At 36.3% G+C, this 18,266-nt stretch overlaps 2 protein-coding genes and 1 long non-coding RNA gene across 18 annotated transcripts in view; 2 read left to right on the forward strand and 1 right to left on the reverse strand.

Annotated features, from left to right (window-relative positions):
* Glut1 (Glucose transporter 1) overlaps window positions 1-18,266 on the reverse strand; it is a 201,663-nt gene that overhangs the window by 60,829 nt on the left and 122,568 nt on the right. For 13 of the 14 annotated variants that reach the window (XM_069039699.1, XM_069039683.1, XM_069039646.1 and 10 more), the window contains 5 exons: window positions 12,417-12,673; window positions 12,214-12,338; window positions 11,609-12,075; window positions 11,337-11,549; window positions 9,209-9,433 (listed from right to left, as the gene is read on the reverse strand). In XM_069039699.1, the coding sequence (XP_068895800.1) occupies window positions 9,209-9,433; window positions 11,337-11,549; window positions 11,609-12,075; window positions 12,214-12,338; window positions 12,417-12,673 (1,287 nt within the window). The remainder of the gene's footprint in view (window positions 1-9,208; window positions 9,434-11,336; window positions 11,550-11,608; window positions 12,076-12,213; window positions 12,339-12,416; window positions 12,674-18,266) is intronic. The other variant, XM_069039663.1, reaches the window with a different exon arrangement.
* On the forward strand, window positions 405-2,868 carry LOC138124798 (uncharacterized). 3 transcript variants are annotated; one of them, XR_011157278.1, is made up of 5 exons: window positions 405-491; window positions 2,014-2,144; window positions 2,198-2,437; window positions 2,487-2,610; window positions 2,657-2,868. It is a non-coding gene; the product is annotated as an uncharacterized lncRNA (long non-coding RNA). The 3 variants fall into 3 exon arrangements; XR_011157273.1 differs by having other exon boundaries at window positions 413-491; window positions 1,986-2,144; XR_011157274.1 differs by having other exon boundaries at window positions 434-491; window positions 1,972-2,144.
* On the forward strand, window positions 5,479-6,456 carry LOC138124719 (protein takeout-like). Its single transcript, XM_069039874.1, has 4 exons — window positions 5,479-5,613; window positions 5,667-5,904; window positions 5,953-6,086; window positions 6,135-6,456. Exons 1-4 carry the CDS (start codon window positions 5,526-5,528, stop codon window positions 6,431-6,433), a joined length of 759 nt encoding a protein of 252 aa, XP_068895975.1. The 5' UTR covers window positions 5,479-5,525; the 3' UTR covers window positions 6,434-6,456.

Genomic DNA, 18,266 nt, shown 5'->3' on the forward strand with positions numbered 1-18,266 from the left:
CCAAAAATGAAATTTTATTAAATTAAATGTTCAAAGTGTCCCCCATTGCTGTCAATGCATGTTTGCATATTCTTCTTTCGTGAAGGATTGAGCCGTTTGCAGGCAAAATAATTGAAATACCGACGCCACTGAACTAAGAAAACTAGAAATGTCAATCTTGACAGTTATGTTTTTTGTTTTCTAGAAAAAGTTGATGCATGAATTTTGCATAATTTGGAAAGAGCAACGTTATTGGTTATTCTTCAAGACCTCCAGTTCATACAAGAAATTTTTCACAGAACAAAAAAAATATGTATAAAACAGAACATTTATATATTTATAAAGTTCTTACTACAAGAAGGGATAAAGTAAACATGTTAACCTCGCTCTTAATTAATAGAACCGGTTGACAAAACTGCTTTAACACAAAAAAGTGCATACCTATACTAGTTGCGTGTGACATCTTCCTATACAGGGTGTTCTCGAAGTTGACGCGTTCCTTGTAACACGAGGTACTACACATTATTCTTAAGAATTTTAGCCTAAATCTTCTTAGTAAAATGTTTGTATTAACGGAGATAATTGATTGTATATTTTTATTGTTTTCTAAAATCCGGTCCTGTCCATTTCTCCCCTGTACTTGATTAATAACTAACCTGGCCCAGAATGGTGTCTTTCTGGAAATCGCTTTGCAATACTCTCTGGACGCTGCAGATGCATTCTGATAACGTGATAACATTGCCCATGCATTTGCAACATATCTGTGAGCTCATTATTTTCCTAATAATAAAGCCATTTCGACTAATTAGATGACAACTCTGACAGTAGTTTTGATTAACGTCCATGCTTATTTGATTTTTTCAAAAATTTCAAAAAAATTAACTTATTGCAGTGGCGGCTGGTACAGGAGGGGCAGATGGGCAATGCCCCCCCAAAACAAATTGTAAAATAAGGATAACAATAAATATAAAAATCGTTATATAGTCTATTCAAATATTTAAATTGTAATAAGTTCGAATCGCCTTTGTAATGTGACAATGGGAATGGGTGCATTTTGTATTTTGCGCGCCGCTCAGCGTCATTTGGATCTTACGTTACAAAAGCGCCTCGCGGCCTAGGCAAGCACTAGCTTGGCCCGCTTCGTTTATTTTCCTCTACGACGTACGACGCTTCTACAAGTTCTCCGAGAGCATCATGTTAAAAAATCCCTATCCGAAGTTATGAATTTCAAATTTTAACAAAATTACCGAGATTTCAACTGATTTGCAAGTTCGCAACACTTGTCGTCTAATTCTTAATCAAACATGTGTTTAGTGCTTTTATTTTCTGCTTTCAAGTGTAGTTTTTACTAGCATTCTGCATTAATAGTAACATTAGGTTTCAGTCGTGCTATTTACGAATATTATCATAAATTCCGTTCAATCAATTAAAAATTTAAAAACCGCCGTTGGACTTGGATTTGAAGAGCGGACAGAAATTAAACAGTTGGGTCCACCTCGTCCAAACCTGAAACTTTGTAAACAAAATTTGATCAAGGGTAAAATTGTCGTAAGAAATTTTAACAGAGTTATGTACAATAATGCTAGTTGGTTATGTGCTTGCGATGTAAGTAACTCATTTTATTGTTTCGTGTGTTTGGTAATGGGATCTACTGATTGCGATCCTGCCTGGGTTCAGACCGGTGTTACAGATTTAAAACATTTGGGCCAAAAAGTTAAAAAGCATGCTATAAGCCAAAAACATTTATTTTATTCAGTCGAGTTTGGAATTTTGGGCAACACGGACCTCCGTAACCAGCTGAGTTAAAATTACACATAGATCAATCTAAAAACACCGTGTTCACTGGCACTGACATGGATATAGACAGCAATAAAAAAGTATTGGGTACAATCCGAATTGATCCAAGTGTGCCCTCCCTTTCAATTTGGTCACGAGCCGCCACTGACTTATTGTATCTTCATTGCCGTACACATTTTACTAAGGTGATTTTAGCTAAAATTCTTTAGAACAACGCATACTATCACATGTTAAAAGGAACACCTCAACTTCGAAAACACCCTGTATACATATATAGAAAAATATCTTATCATTGGCACCACAGACCACAATGATATCTCTTAAGGTCTTGTTCGTGTTGTTCGTATGTTGCGAAAGTGTTAAATTGCGTAAATATAACCTTAAAATACTTTTGGAAATTTTTCCAAAAATTGTGTTGTAGCGGCAAATTTCAAAAAGTGCAACCGGGAGAACCCAAATGGAAAGAGTGCGTGTTGGAAGCAGGCAGCGACGGGATATCCCAATTGACTAGACCCTTCCCGGAAGTGAACTTGCCGAATTTGGAGCCGCTGGTTATCCAGGAAGTGAACGTGGGGACCGCGACTGGAGGAGTTTCGCTCACTCAAAATTTCTAAAATTTGACAGTTTTTGGGATAACTGGTGCAAAAATGGGGAAACTAGAGTGAGATTGGTGAAAGGTGAAGAAAACTAGCTTGATGGAGGAGTTGTAGGTTCGACTTCGACAACAACAGTGTCGAGATTTTGAGAAGATTGAAGATCTCAAGGAGGTACAAGTGGACAGCAAATTCTTACTGTTGATGATTAGGGGAGAGGGATCTGGTGAAGCGACGCTGAGTGAGTGGAATTTGTGGTGGTTGCTGGTCTGAAAAGATGTTTCCAGGGGATGTGAAGTTTCATAGTTTGCCGAAGTATAAAGAAGTCAAGAAGGAGGACAAAACCTACGTAAAGGTTGTCTCGGCTAAGACGAAGATAACGCCAGGTTTGATAGTTTTTCAAGTTGGTAATAATCTCTTCAGTGGTGACAATGTTATCGGAGATGACATCATTCGTGTGATGAATGAGAACTGGAACGTGTTCTTGATCTTGACCTTGAAGGAGATTATACGAAGGTTGTGAATAAAGTTTGTCGAAAACTGGCTAATCATTTCTTTGAGAAAGTGTCAATAGAAGAAGCTTTCGATTGAGATTGTGAGCTAAGCATAATTTAAAGAATTTTGTTAATTGTAGTTTAGTTCAATTTCAATATAAGTTTGTGTTTCCATCATACTTTTTTTGAAGAAATACTAACTTATTTAACCATATTTTAAAAAGATTATTTTATGGCAGAGGCACTGAAAGTATAACTGATGATGCAATTTGTTTGAAAATCGTTCAGAAAGAGAAAATGAAGAAAATACAGGTGACTTTGAAAGTTGTGCAGATATTTTAACCAGTGGTAGAACTCCACAACAGGTAAAATTAAGTCAATAATGCCTTATACAAATGTTGATATTTTTTGAGAAAAAGGGACTAAAATATTTTCAAAAAAAGTTTGGGAACTACTGAATTTTATGAAAAACGGTTTAAAAAAATCATTGAAGACTTTTTTGTTGTCATTTAATTCAAAATTAAGTCACTTTGACAAGAACCTCAATCTTAACCTCAATTTAAATCAAAAATGGCTTTTACCAACCTGGAGAAAACCGATATGGTTCTGATCTATGACGAAGCCCGTGGACATTCAGAGCTGGCCCGGCAAATCTACGGTGAAAGGTTTCCTCAAAGGACACTTCTCAATGCACGAACCTTTCTAGACGTTATGTAGCATCTTCGCGATTTCGGGCGTTTCGAAATGTATAAGCCTGATCTTGGCCGCCAACGAGAAGATCGCATTTTAGTTACAGAAGAAGAAATTCTTCACGAAACTGAAAGTTCAAAACGCCACTCCGCTCAGGAAATTCGTCAAAACCGAGACATTCTGAATCGAATTCGACTTTCTTGGACACGTGGTGCTGAAGCTTCCGTTGCAAACTTCGGCAGGCATTCTGAGCACCTTCTTTTATGTTTCATTCAATGCTTTTACTCACAATTACAGTCTTTTTACTTTGTTGATTAAACTTTTGTTGTTTTCTGAATAAGATCCAGGCACTATTTTATTATCACTTTACAAATCTTAACAAAGATTCTTGATGAAACTCGAAAAATTTAACGATAAAACTTTTAGGGAAATAACGTTTTTCATGTTGTGTGTAACTAGAATTTTCAAAAGTAATTTTGAATACTTAAGGTTGGTTACTATGAATTGAGATATTAAGTCCAATTAAATATGCCGGCAGAAACCAAAATTGATTGTGAAACGAAAAAACATCCATCACTTAGCGAGAAATAGACCCATATGCAACTGTTACAAGGAATTCGCTACCTTACGGTTACGATATCTTTTGTTTGTCACCAGAAACCAGATAGCCTCCAACCGAACCAAATTTATGGCAATCTACCGGGTGATCAAAAAGGACTGTTTAAGTTGGCAGTACAATTAAGAAAATTTTTTAATTCGGTTATTTATAACACTGCAACTGGATATGTTTTATTGGTTTATTTGACAAATATCTGATATAGGTATATTATTAACAATGACAAGCCACCAACAACCGGAAGTTACTCCTGTTATACGATTTAAAATACGATCCAGTGTTACCAACTTAAACAGTCCTTCTTGATCACCCCGTAGTAACGAATATCCCTAAATCATAGGGAGTAATTTATTTTTGAAAAGATAATAACCTCGAATGACAGAAAAACTTGACATTTTAGGTTGGTCGTACGTCACAAGTGCCCGCAAAATTTGAAAATTTTCAGCGGTTCCCAAACAAACTGATTCCTTTGATGTTCTTCTAAACCATCAAACATTTGCATAAGGCGAGTTGGGTTATCTAGCCTCCTTTTAACATGTACAGTTAGTGTCACGGAATTTCGTCAATTATTTTGTTATTTTAGTGTCAATTCGAAAAAATTTGTGTAGCCTAAGCTTTATTGTCATTATGACTGACATTCAAAATTTTTGTTACAGAAATTCTGTCACGCACAATAAAAATGATTGTCAAATTGACATCCATGTCAAAAATTCCAATGTAGGGTTAGAAATATATAAAACCTGGTTTACAGCTAACGTCAGTTGAATGACAACGACTGACGAAATTCCGTGATTGTGACTGTACTACCTCAGCTTAAAATATCTGCACAACTTTCAAAATCAGACTGGATTAACAAAAATATTCATGGATTTGATTAAATACTATGAAATCACTGTTTACAACATCACACTTTAAAATTATTCCACCCTGAAACTAGATCAGACCAGTCTAAAACTTGTGCAAATATCTATTAATTTTGAGAATTAATTAAAATTATAATTTCCAGTTCAATATTTCCACAATGACTTTGCCATAACCTTAAGTTTTACACGAAGATGGATTTGTGTGCTCCCTGTAGGTTTTACGCCACCAGAACTAATACTGGCTTATAAGATCTTGATAAATAATTTATATTAACAATAAAATAAAAGAAGAGAGAACTTCATGGAAAATTTGAATAAACGAAATTATGCGATTATAGAGACCAAATAAGTTCGGTAAATATTCTGACCTTCTAACAACTTTTAATTAATAGAACTGGTATGGTTCATTAAAATCGCATTTACAAAAAATGCATACCGGTTGAATGTGTTATGTTTAGGTAGGTATTATATAGGTATATATATATATAAGTATATGATTCTAATATTAGTATCACTGATCACAATGAAGTCTCTTACAGCGTTGTTAGTGTTGTTCGTATGTTGCCAAAGTGTTAAAATCCGTAAGTCTAACTTGGAAAGAATTTCGGAAATGTTTCTACAAACCGTGTTCTAGCGGCAAATTTCAAAAAGTGTAACCGGAAGGAACCCAAATGGAAAGAGTGCGTGTTCGAAGCAGGCATTGATGGGTTGTCCCAAATGACTAAATCCTTCCCGGAACTGAACATCCCAAACCTGAACCCTTTGGAAGTGCCGGAAATCAACATAGAAGGCTCCGGCCGAGTATCAGTCAATCAACACTTCAACAATGTAAAAATCTTCGGTATCACTACAGTAAAAGCGGACAAATTTGAGTGAGTTTGGAATATTTGAAGAATTGCTACAGCGAAAGGAGTTTGCAGGTTTGATTTCGACAAAAAGACTCTTGTACTGGAAGGTACATTCCCGGAGCTGCGAATGCCAGGGAACTACAAACTAGATGGTACGATACTCCTGTTCCCAATCAAGGGGGAAGGCACGGGTCAAACAACCTTGAGTGAGTCTCAAGCATCTTGACGTTCCAGAAGTGAAAATACTGTTGCAGTAAATCTTCACGTGAAATGTGTCTTGGGTTATGAAGAAGTGAAGAAGAAAGGCAAGACCTACATGAAGTTCGTCAAGAGTGAAGTGAAAATAACCCCGGGGAAGATACACTTCAATTTTAATAATCTCTTCAATGGGGACAAGACGCTGGGTGATAATATCAATCAAGTGCTGAATGACAATTGGGCAGTGGTGTACGAAGATATAGAAGATTCCTACACGGAACTGGTTAACAGGATATGGATAAGACTTCTGAACGGTTTCTTCTCTAAGGTGTCTATAGAAGAAGCGTTCGACTAGAATTTTAGAGTGCATTTATGAAGGTTTTAGTAATATGGTTTGATACATTTGTAAATATGTCTCAGTGTATTTTTTCCTAGAAAAAACAGTCATTTTAAGGATCCCCCAAACCAACTCGAAACTTTCGCTGTGAATCCGCCACGGAAAATTCGCGGCGGAATCCGGAGGATACTTCACACCGTAGCGAAATAAATCACATTTCGTCAGATTTTTAGTTCAAATTTTATGCTTTTTCCTATTATTTTTGTAATGTTCATGTGACAATTAATAATAATTTCAATTCAAGTGTCTCTATTTTATTCATCTTGCTTTTTGCTACCGTCGCGAAACTAAAGAAAAAAAAAACACCAACGCGGAAATTTGCGTCGGTCGCGCCCATTTGCGGGCTTTTTGCTTTGGTTTACAGCCCGCCAGGCCTGTAAAGTTACTTTACCGCCCCCCAGATGTAAAATTGGAGTTTCGTTCATTGTAACTAAAGTCCATTCACGTTGGATTTTCCTAGTCAAGGTCAAATAATTCAATATTGTGGCGGTGTGATTTTTAGTTCAAAAATGCTTTAGCTGTGTATGTCACCAATACGGGCTGATAAAGTAACCAAGTCATTCGTAGACTGTCGAGGTTATGTTATTCGCTGTCAGCAAAGAAACAGTCATTTTTCAAATATTGTTATTAAACTTTTTGGAGGATAACAATAGGTAATAATACATCTATTTTGTTATCATTTGCACTAAAAATAGTGTCAGTTGTTAATCGGCATGATAGGATTAGGTACTATGGCGGACAATAAATTTAGGCCGGCCTGTCATTAGCTTGACATCAAAATGTGAAGCTGGCATTATGTTCAACTAACCCCATTTTCGATTTTTGTCATTCTTGTCATCGTGACAGCGATAATCAAAATTAAAATTGGGAAAAGAAGCGTGCACCAGAGAGAAGTGCTACTACAAATCAGTTATGGTAATGCGTCATGATCTGTAAGTTACGAAAAGAGCGAAGGAAACGCCAAACAGCTTGAAAACCTTCAGTTTGAGAAACTGACACATCAGTCATAATGACAATAAATGGTAGCTTGCATTGACTTTTTTGAAATGTCAGAAATTTGCCGGCCTAAATTTATTGTCCGCCATAGTACATACAATAGGTATAATACCTAACTCCTACCTATTGGTGTTGTATTTTTCTGCTTGCGTTGTTGATTAAGTGAAAAAACCCTTAATGACTACATTTACTTAACCTTCTGCGATTAACATGATGAGTGATGAGGAACCAGAATAAGTTATAGAAAATGAACCCAATAGGAAATTGTATGAAGTTTCTTTCATTGGAAGCGATGGAAGTAAGGAATGCATCTAAATGATGGAACAAATTTGGCAATAAAATTTAATTTATTCAGAGACACTTGTACGTTTTGATTGTGGTTGTGACGTTTCAAGAATGTATTGTTACAATTGCATACCACAAAAGAAAGGTGTATTTTGATTTTTAATGATTTTTTTCTAATTTAAGTTTTTTCGATGTATACATATTACCTTTAAAATAACGTTGTATTGTTAAAACTGCTCAATAAAGGTCGTAAATAGATTATAATCATGTTAATACATACAATACATTAAATATTAAAGGATTCTAACTAATTAATTTTCGAACTGAAGCTATTTTTTCTTGAGTCCGAATTAGCTTGCGGGTTTCGTCACATTACGTCAGTTGTGGAAGGTTAACGTAATTTAAAAATTAACCTTTTTTCTTTTCGCCACGGTAAAATCACCCAGGAATAGAATTTTATTAAAAAGTCTGTGACTTTATTTCACACGTCTAACTAACATTCAAAATTAAAGACGTCAAATCGCTCTATCACGAATAAAACACGATAATGTAAAAATTACTAGGAAAGGAGGCGCAGGCTTGCAACGTGATAACAATTTGGCAGGAAAAATCCAACGTGAATGGACTTTAGGATGGAAACCAACTTTTCTAAAACAGTTGTACGTAAAAAATTCAACGATGTGTTTTCCATGTAAAAAATGTCAGTTGTAAACTTTGTACAATTACTGTGGGATGAAGCATATTGAGATTCATTTTTAATTTTATAATTCAAATATTGGGTGATTCAAAATGATTGTGGATAAGTATGGCAACTATGTACGAAAATTTATGTCGCAACTGTGTGGGTAGCATATACAGCGTGATCAACAATGACTGAGTCTGTTGGCAATGAAACAATTGAAAATACTAGTGATTTTTGTCTAGTAATTGGCACTGACCACGCACTGGCCGGATTTTTTAACTTGAGATGACATTAAAAACATTCTTGGTTATGCAGGTTATGTTTATACTATTACAAAAATTAACCTTCGTTGGTAAATTTTAAATTTGCCAAATTTCATTGTTACCAACAGACTCAGTCATTCTTGATCACTCCGTAGTTGACATTTCTTTGACAGTTCATAGTCGCGCAATTTTCAAAATTGTCAAATCAGAATACAATGATATAAAAAGAAACAAATGCATGCTTATGAAATGTCATACATAGTTGTCATTCATTTTGAATCACCCAATATGTAATTTGTTTTAAATCGTTTCAGAAACAAAGACCTAATATGTACATATAATTATAGGTAAAACATTCGTTAGTATTAATGCGTCACATTTTTCAAATCTTAGACGGTCTGCTTATAGACGCCTTTGTTCAGCTTAATCACAAAAGAGAATAATTTAGCGGTAGCTGGTGAACTTGGTGGCCACATGAAAAGAACGTAACTCTGCATTTCCACTTACTTTTAAACTCTGGAATCCGATGCCCACCAGGAAGTTGGCGATCCAGTTGACTAAAACCGCAATTGACATGGCAGCCGGTCGAGGTCCTTGCGAGAAGAGTTCGGCGGTGATCATCCAGGGTATCGAGCCGGGCCCCACGGCGAAGAACACGACGAATCCCAACGTCGAAACCACAGACAGATACGACATCCAGTCTATCATCTCCTGCACGTATCCAAAAAACTCCTATCAGGCAGTAGTAAGGGTGTTCTTTCCCGACAGGGAGGAGTGACCGCGATAGATAAAATCATAATATTGGAGCACGGTTAAGTGGTGTCCAGCTACTCACAAAACGGGACCTGTCCGGATCTTGTTGCAAAGCAAACCGAATAAGTCCCGGTCCGAGTGTACACATGCATTGTGTTTCGAGTGTGTATATAGTCTCGGCGTGCGGGTGACAATGGTGTAGGTTATAGGCAAGGTATTTACAGCGTCCCTCCTCCACCATGTCAGGAAAGTCGTCACACACAGACAGGGCGAGGCATAAGAAGCGGGTGAGATGTGGAAGCAAGCGCAGGAAACCGCCACTGAAAGGATAACAGGACTGTCGCGTCGTGAAACGGGTGTGGGCTACAAAACGTTTTACAAGAACCCTTTCACGACCCTAATCCTAAAGAAATCGCTTCCTCCGGGACACACCTGGATCTACTGTGGCTTTATGTGCGCCCGAAGAAAGCGTATCAGTCATTACCGCGGGCGCAGCCCGAGGAAGTCTCAATAAATGATCTACACCTTATACTTGTCGGCGAAATTCTCAAAAATGACCAAATCTGCTTTGATCGCTGTTGAGAAAGACCTCGACACGGCACAACACTAACTTCAATTAACAAAAGAAAAACTTTTAAAGTTTCAAAGCACTTTTAAGCCTCGCTAAAAATACAACTCGCAATACACGCGTGTATATAATCTGCACGAATTCGTAAAGTCATTATTTTTGCATCTGTTTTCTGCCCTCATTCCACCCTCTGTCATTAAAAAACAATACACCGACGAAAATATTTTTCACGACGAGTTTATTATTTATTTCCGAGATGTAGGTGGCGCCACCACGAGTGGCAGTTTTTGAGAGCGAAAAACTAGCGGCGAGTTTTATGCAAGAAAGCACATAACATTTTCCGTAAAACAATTAATTATGAGAACGAATTAATTCGGAAAATAACCGAGAAAATGTAAAGAACTTCATTAAACTGATGCCTTTTCATTCGTTAAGTTATAATAAAAGTCGCCTTTAATGGAAGCAAACAAAATAAAAAAGTTTATAGGCGTATCATTGTATGAGAACTAAAAAATGTTTAATTCAATTGTTTTTTATGGAAATGAAGTTCAAAAAAGAAATGGAACTCGTTAAATTAAAATTCGCGGAAGAATAATTACTCGTATAAAACTAAGTACATTGGATGAAAAGGTTTTAAATGAATAAGCAAATGCGAGGTGTTGCAAACAAAAGAATAAACATGCGGGGACTCTTTTCACAATTTATTGTCGCTAAAATTGCATTCTTTAGTAATTTGGAGTGGCTGTGCGTTCCTGGTAAACTAAAGAATACAATTTGTGCACCGACAAAATTCGTGCCAATAAATAATTTACGTTATTTTTACATTCGCATTTCCATTTTCGGATGTGTTTTTAGATATATTGAAAAAACATAAACTCCTGACCATTTTACAGATATGCTGACTCGATATCCTCGAGCCTGGAAAATCTGGATATAAAGAATATGTAAATTTTTATGCCGCTCACATATCTCTTATAATGTGGCAAAAACATCTCCATCTTGAATAAATCATTTAGTGGCACCCCAGCACCTAGTGCCGGTTTATACAAACCGAGAAAATAAGAAATCATCTTGTGTTTTTTCTGGTCACTTTTTGCAGAGATCATTTCTTATTTAATGATTGTTTAGCAAGACTCCTGTGCGCTCCACTGAATAAATCACAACACTTCAAAACTACCGAAGCAACTGCCTTTTGCGAGATGACTCTTTTGAGACAGAGCGAAACAACGACAAGAGGCAGCATTTCGATCATTTCCACCATCACCGTTCGATTGCCAGCACCGAGGAAAGGTGCAACAGTGCCAACGAACCAACCTTTATCAAAAATGAGATGGTGATGAATATCGAAAAGATGAACATGCCACCGAGGCCGTAAAGGTGCAACGTCCGCCTGCCGGTTCGATCCATCAGGGGAATGGAGACCACGGTCATCACCACCATAATGGCGCCGATGCCCATGGTGGCGAACTTGGCGTGCTCTTCGGACAGCCCCGAACTGACGAACAAACTGGTCGAATAGTAGAACACCTGGAACAGGTTGTCGGTTTTAATCCGTACGATTTGCTCGTCCGTCGGCCGATATTTACCGCATTGATGCCCGACAGCTGCTGCGAGAGCTGCATGACAACGCCGATGATCAAGGGCGCCCTCAGAGTCGGCGAACAAATCAACTCCATCATGCTGATCGAGGCCTCGGCTTGTTGGGCCCGCTCTTCCGCTCGCATCTCCTCGATGTCCTCTTCGACCTGGTTGCTCGCCCTCAACCTTCGCAGTGCCTTCCGCGCTTCTTCCTCCCACTGCTTGGTGATGAGCAAGTAGCGCGGGCTTTCCGGACAAATTGGAAGAAGTATTAACTGAAGGAAGGCAGGACATATGGCTAAGCCAAGCAGTACAGGCCAACCGTCGTTGGTACCGAGGATTTGTTCGATACCCAGCACTTGTGATAACAGAAGACCCACCGTTACCGCTAATTGGTTCACCGTCCCGAGACCACCGCGTAAATTTAAAGGAGCTATTTCGGATATATACATAGGTACTAAGGATGTGTTCAGTCCTGCAACAAAAAAATCAATCAGAGAAACGATTGTTCTTTTATTGTTCTCCTCTACAAAGTGTAGGTGACGCATCGGTGACATTTTGGATGTATTCAGGACAGGGCGCGTAAAGTTCAGACAAGAACAAGAATACTCACCACAATTGACCCCTATAATAAATCTGCCAAAAAATAGTATTTCATATGAGTTCGCTGCTTTGGTGCCCCACATTAAGCACGCCCCACTTATTCCCAGGACGTTGTTCAGAAGCAGCCCGCCTTTCCTGGAACAGAAGCGAACTCGATTAGGAAAAGCCGCCCAACTTTGCTCCCGCTGTTCACTAAATCTTGCGCTGACTCACCTGCCGAATCTGTTGGCTACCATTCCTCCACCGAAACCACCGATCATACCTCCCAACGCAAATATGGACACAGCAATGGAGTAGAGACCCCGAGCAGAATCATCTGATAAATCTTTTTGGTATCTGGCTTTGTACGAATCTTTCATGAAATCTTCAATGTTTTGCTCTGGCGCGTTGATCACTCCTGTGTTGTATCCGAACTGCAGCATGCCCAGGACTGCCGCCAGGATCGCGTACGACAGGAAGAATGTCAAGCCCTGCAACAAAATCAATCACTAAAAGGTACACGTTCCACATTCGCGATGATTCAATTTATCTTCAAGAAATAAAATCATGTGTCGGGGAGTCCCAACAGGACGGGCATAATTTTCATTTCTTTCTTACTTTTCAAGTGGAATAACAAGTCAGATTTTTGTAAAACGTGCACTTGGCATCGTGAATGTAGTTACAAACTGATGGTAGATACACACACTTGTTCGTTACGATATTTTTTAATAAATTATATGTATAAGTAATAAATTGTAAATATGTATAAATTATAATGATAAAATAATAATAAAGAAAATGGCAATAATCTATTAATATTCTTTCACACGCCGAGTTTTAAATAATTTGTCAGAATGTTTTACAACTGCCGTTTTTCGTACTACGCAAGAATTGGAAACAACTGGACAAAAAAGGAAAATACTTTAATATCTGCAATATTTTAATTAATCTTGGTTCTATTATTATTTTGTAGTGGAAAATTGTTTATTATCACACAAGTTTGATAAGATGTTATATGCCACAAAGGTACAAGTGCAACAATATGTCTTATAAAACGAGTATAATACACATATTTTTCAGTTTTGCATTTATTATGTATAGTCGCGGTCAGAAAAAAATAAGATAAGTTGAAAAACCAAGTTAGCTTTTTTCTATAAAATTTAGTTGCTTAACTTCGGCTTTATAATTATGACTGATTTGTCAAAAACTGAATTATCGAATCGAATTAAAAAAAAAATCTCGAATTAACGATATTGTGAAGTGTTTGGTAATTGCGAGGACGGAAGAAGAGGGATTGTCGATCAGACAAATTGTTCAATGCTATAACATTAATAAAAAACAATTATAATGTGATCGAAATATGCAACACAAAATACATAATAAACTATAGGCGTGTCAAAACCAAATAACTACCAACACTGCATTCTACCCAGAAAAGCAACAGGCAACGTTGTGTACTTAGATTACCATTTGAAAAATAAAAGTTGCCCATTGCCCATAAATGGGTAGATGGTAGAAAAATTATACAGAGCAAGTCACATAAGGCTTATTTCTGAATTTATTTTGTACGCAACCAAAAATACTAATGACGCTGACCAGACCACTGATACCGTTTATAATGAGATTTAATTTAGTAATCAACAAAGGTATGTAATTTGACTAAAAATGTCAAAATGACGTTATCCTTTTCTGATTAATGGAATCAAAATTAAATTCATCAACTGTCATTTTGACATTTTTAGCCAAATTACTTATCTTATTATAAACGGTATCAAGTGGTCAGCGTCACTAGTATTTTTGGTTGCGTACAAAATAAATTCAGAAATAAGCCTTATGTGACTTGCCCTGTAGGTACGCTCACTTAGGTAATCAATAACAAAGTTATAGCGTGGGCCGTTTTTTTAAGACAGCCTGTATAATGACCCTGTAAATATTTTAATAGTAACCATACAAAGAGTAAAATTTCAAACAGACTTACTGTCGCGAGCAATAAATTTTGGTCGTCAATGTCATTTCAAAATTTGGTTAGATTGTCACAAATTAAAAAAAAAATCCCTGCCTGATTATGCCCAGGTCAACAAAGTGTCAAAAAAATGAGAAAAAAATGACAATTAATGTCATACAACATGATGATAGGTTATGATATTTACGACTGTTTTACAATGGAGCATTTTAGATTGCGTCAAAGAATGACCTTGACGATCAAAATTTATTGCTCGCGACTGTACACTTGCTTTCAAAACTTTTGCGTACAACTATTTTTCGCTGTATTAAACCAGGGTTGTAAATTAATCAACTCTGACATTTAAACTTTTGAAAAGTCAAAATGCCTCGACTGACAGAGCAAGACAAAGTTTTGATACTTTTCAAATTAGAACAGGGGCGGTCCATAAGAAGGGTTGTTATGTATAAATTACATAATAAGACAGGAATCTGTGTCCTGAGGGACCGACCATAATTTTTTTAAATGCTGTCAATGTCATCTTTAACCCAATCTTAAAATTACCCATTCACACTGCTAAAATTTTGCAAAATCGTTGTTACTTGATTTTGAATCTGTACGCGAAACTTTTGAAAGCAAACAAATGTACTATTCCGGAGACGGAATCTTGGTCACAACTGACATTTAACTGACAAATATGTCTGAACAGGCCTTTATTGAATATAACCCAACTTTTGACTAGATAATGCCATTTCTCTGCTTTTTTGATGTCACAAGAAAAACTTCAAAGTGATTTTTAATAACTGTCATTTATTAATGACACTAATGATTGGTTTACATCATTTTTTTTTTATAAATGTCTAAAAAATGTTGGCCAAGATTCCGTGTCCGGCATAATACCTACATAGCGAAAAAACATTGCCCTACTTTTTTTTGTCCACGACTGTCAGTATTAAAAAATTCTGCAAAAACATGTAAAGTTCATTCACATTGGATTTTCCTCATCAAGGTCAAATTATTTAATTTTTGGGAGTGTGATTTTTACTTCAATAATATTTTTTAGAATCTTGCGTCTCTAATAGGTCTATTATTGTATTCAATTTGGAGTCGTTTATGGCTCTCTTAAAGCACTCGTAGTTTAATAGATTTATAAGAAAATTTTTATCAATATTTCAGTGTATTATTGTCATTTACAACAAAAAACTTCCAATTTTAATGTTCAAACTCAACTTTTTAACTTATGTTGCAGATGTAGTTGCATCCGTTACCTTGAATTACCAATTAATACAAAATTCCCTAGAATTTGAAAATTTAATTTTTTTATTTAAAAATTAAAACAAGGGTGCAAATTCTAAAAAATAACAGAAAAAACTCGTTTTATAAGGGCATTGGCGCACTCGTCCCATACAAAACTCCCCTACGGGTCGTTTTCTACACTTGGGACTCGTGCGCCAAATCGACCCTTATAAAACTCGTTCTTTAATATGTATACCATTAACTGCGTATGTCACCAATACGGGCTGATAAAGTAACCATATCAAGCGTAGACTGTAGAGGTTAGGTAGGTCGGGCTAGATATTTTTCAGTTCTTGGCTACATTTAACATTTAATTAACGCAATTTTCAAGTTAGCTGTTAATAAAACGTTCTTTTTTCTTACCGCCATGGCAATATTAATCAGGAATAGAGTTTTATGAAAAAATCTAACTTCATTTCACACGTCAAACTAACATTCAAAATTAAAGACGTCAAATCTCTCTAACACGATAATGTGAAAATTACTAGGAAAGGAGATGCCAGTTACATGACAACAATTTGACAGAAAAAATCCAACGTGAATGAACTTTAGTAACTTTTGCGGAAATTGGATGTTGGTACCATTAACGTGACATTAACCAAACATTTGAATATCGTACAGGTCGCAAAACGTAGCTTGATACTTGGGAAATGGATGCGCAGTGAAATTGTGGAAAGTAGTGGGGAGAGACCCATTGTAAACGAAGCCGTGGGAGGATTTTCGGTCTTTCTTGCAAGTCGGATTTCTCATTCTATCTACGCATCTCAAGTATCAAGCTACGTTTTGCGACCTGTGTTGAAGTTGCAAATTTGCCATCAATTTAATCAAATCAAGGCAAGAAATACTTTTTACAATGTTTGAATCCACCTCAATGTTTCAGATTCCAACAGTAATCAGTCATATTTCTGTTTCTTCTACATTTTGAAGAAATCTTTCACCTTACTCTTCACTGACCAAGATTTTTGGGGTTCAGCAAGTGTGAAAATAAAGAAACATGAAATGATGAATGAATAAAAAGAACATTTTCAAAATGTAACTCATCTTACATCCTGTAATGAAATTTTTGCAACATTCCTTCCAACATTTTGAAATCTAAATCATATTGCCAAGAAAATACATATTTTGTTTTAAGTACCGATCATACTTCTTTTTCTGTTACCTGTGAGTGTAGGGAAAAACAAAAATGCCTTCTTGCTTTCTGAGACAGATTTGGGTGTTTACAATGGTAGGTACGAAAACATATACCTACCCTGTTTGTCCAAAGTTTTTGTAAATTGATGCATTAAACCAAGTTTCATGTGAAGTAGAGTCAACGATATTTTTTTTTGTTGTACTAAATTTGAATCTATAATGTTTTTTTAATCTTAAAATTAGATAAGCCATTCTTCTTTGTCCAATGTAAACCACCACATGTACTGCTGTACTAGCTACCATTAGGCAACTGATTAAAGACAGTAAAGTAAACATACATTGTTTTTTTGTTCGACACTGTCAGAATTTAAGAATTTTCTCCTGTGTGAACTAGGGATGGGACATCGAACACAAACATCGATGCTCAATATCGGTGTTGACATCGATAGCGACCATCGATGGGTAGGAAACATCGAACAAAAAACATCGATATTTTGAAACATCGATGGTATTAAAAATTGGGGCGAAAATAGTCATTTGAACATATTAAATTAATAAGTTGATAAAAAACATGTTTATTCACTATTTAAAGTTCAAAACTAAAATATCAAAAAATTAAAATTAGGTAGGTATCCAACTAGAATTACGAAAATTATAGATTCCAAAAACTTTTATCAATAGATAGATAGAAAAATAATAACATTGACAACAAGAAGTGTTTCACTTCTGTTCTATTCACTTTCAACTCAGGCTCAGAATCAGAGAGACTCAGAATGAAACGCAAAAGCAAATACGATGGCAGCGCCGCAGCGGAAAGTGGAAACTGATCAACCGATCCCGATCTGCCAAGTCATGGCCAAATTACACGTGGACTTCCCAGAAGGGCCATTCACGTCATTTCTTGGAAATTGTATTCCTGTTTTGTTTTTTTTTTTGTCGATGTTCGATGTTTTATTACGAACATCGATAAAATATTGACGTTTGAAAAAGAATACCATCGATGTCAAAATATCGAAGATTGAACTCAAAACATCGATGTTCGGCTAACATCGATGTATATCGCCCATCCCTAGTGTGAACGGATGTTGATAAATGTCACAACTCGTATTCAACTCGTTCGTGTGTAAATTGGGCTCTTTATGGCACTCGTGGGCCTTTAAAATGCTCGTTTCACTCGCGTTTTAAACTGGCCCACCATGCCATAAAGAGCCCAATTTATACACGAACTCGTTAAATAATATACTATTTTTCAGTTCCGTTATATTTTTAATAATTATTTGAAACCTGATAGTTAATTTATTTGAAAACAATAGGTGATAGGCAAAAAATATTTACATATTAGGTAATAATATTTGTCTTCACATAACAGCTATAGTGAATCAAACCCTGGATTTATGTCGGCCTGTGTAATTCCAGGGTGAAATAAGCTAAGACTTTATAAATCGCAGAATATTTAAAGCCAGAAAAAAACTCGCTTTATTTGGTTCAATTAGACGAACTTTTGACAGTTCATGTTGATTATGTGCGTAATTAAATAGCCACGAAAGTCTTCGGTACACAGAAGCCCAATTAGCTCGGCTAAAAAGTACGAATGCTGAAATCCCTATTTAATCCAAAACACTGCAATACCGAGGACTGAATATTTCAGTTTTTAGTAATTAGTGTTGGTTTTAATCCGCTTAATAGTCTAAAGCTTTGCTATGTAGTTTGGAAAA

The sequence above is a fragment of the Tenebrio molitor genome, chromosome 1 (assembly GCF_963966145.1).
Source record: "Tenebrio molitor chromosome 1, icTenMoli1.1, whole genome shotgun sequence".
Taxonomy (NCBI): Eukaryota; Metazoa; Arthropoda; class Insecta; order Coleoptera; family Tenebrionidae; genus Tenebrio; species Tenebrio molitor.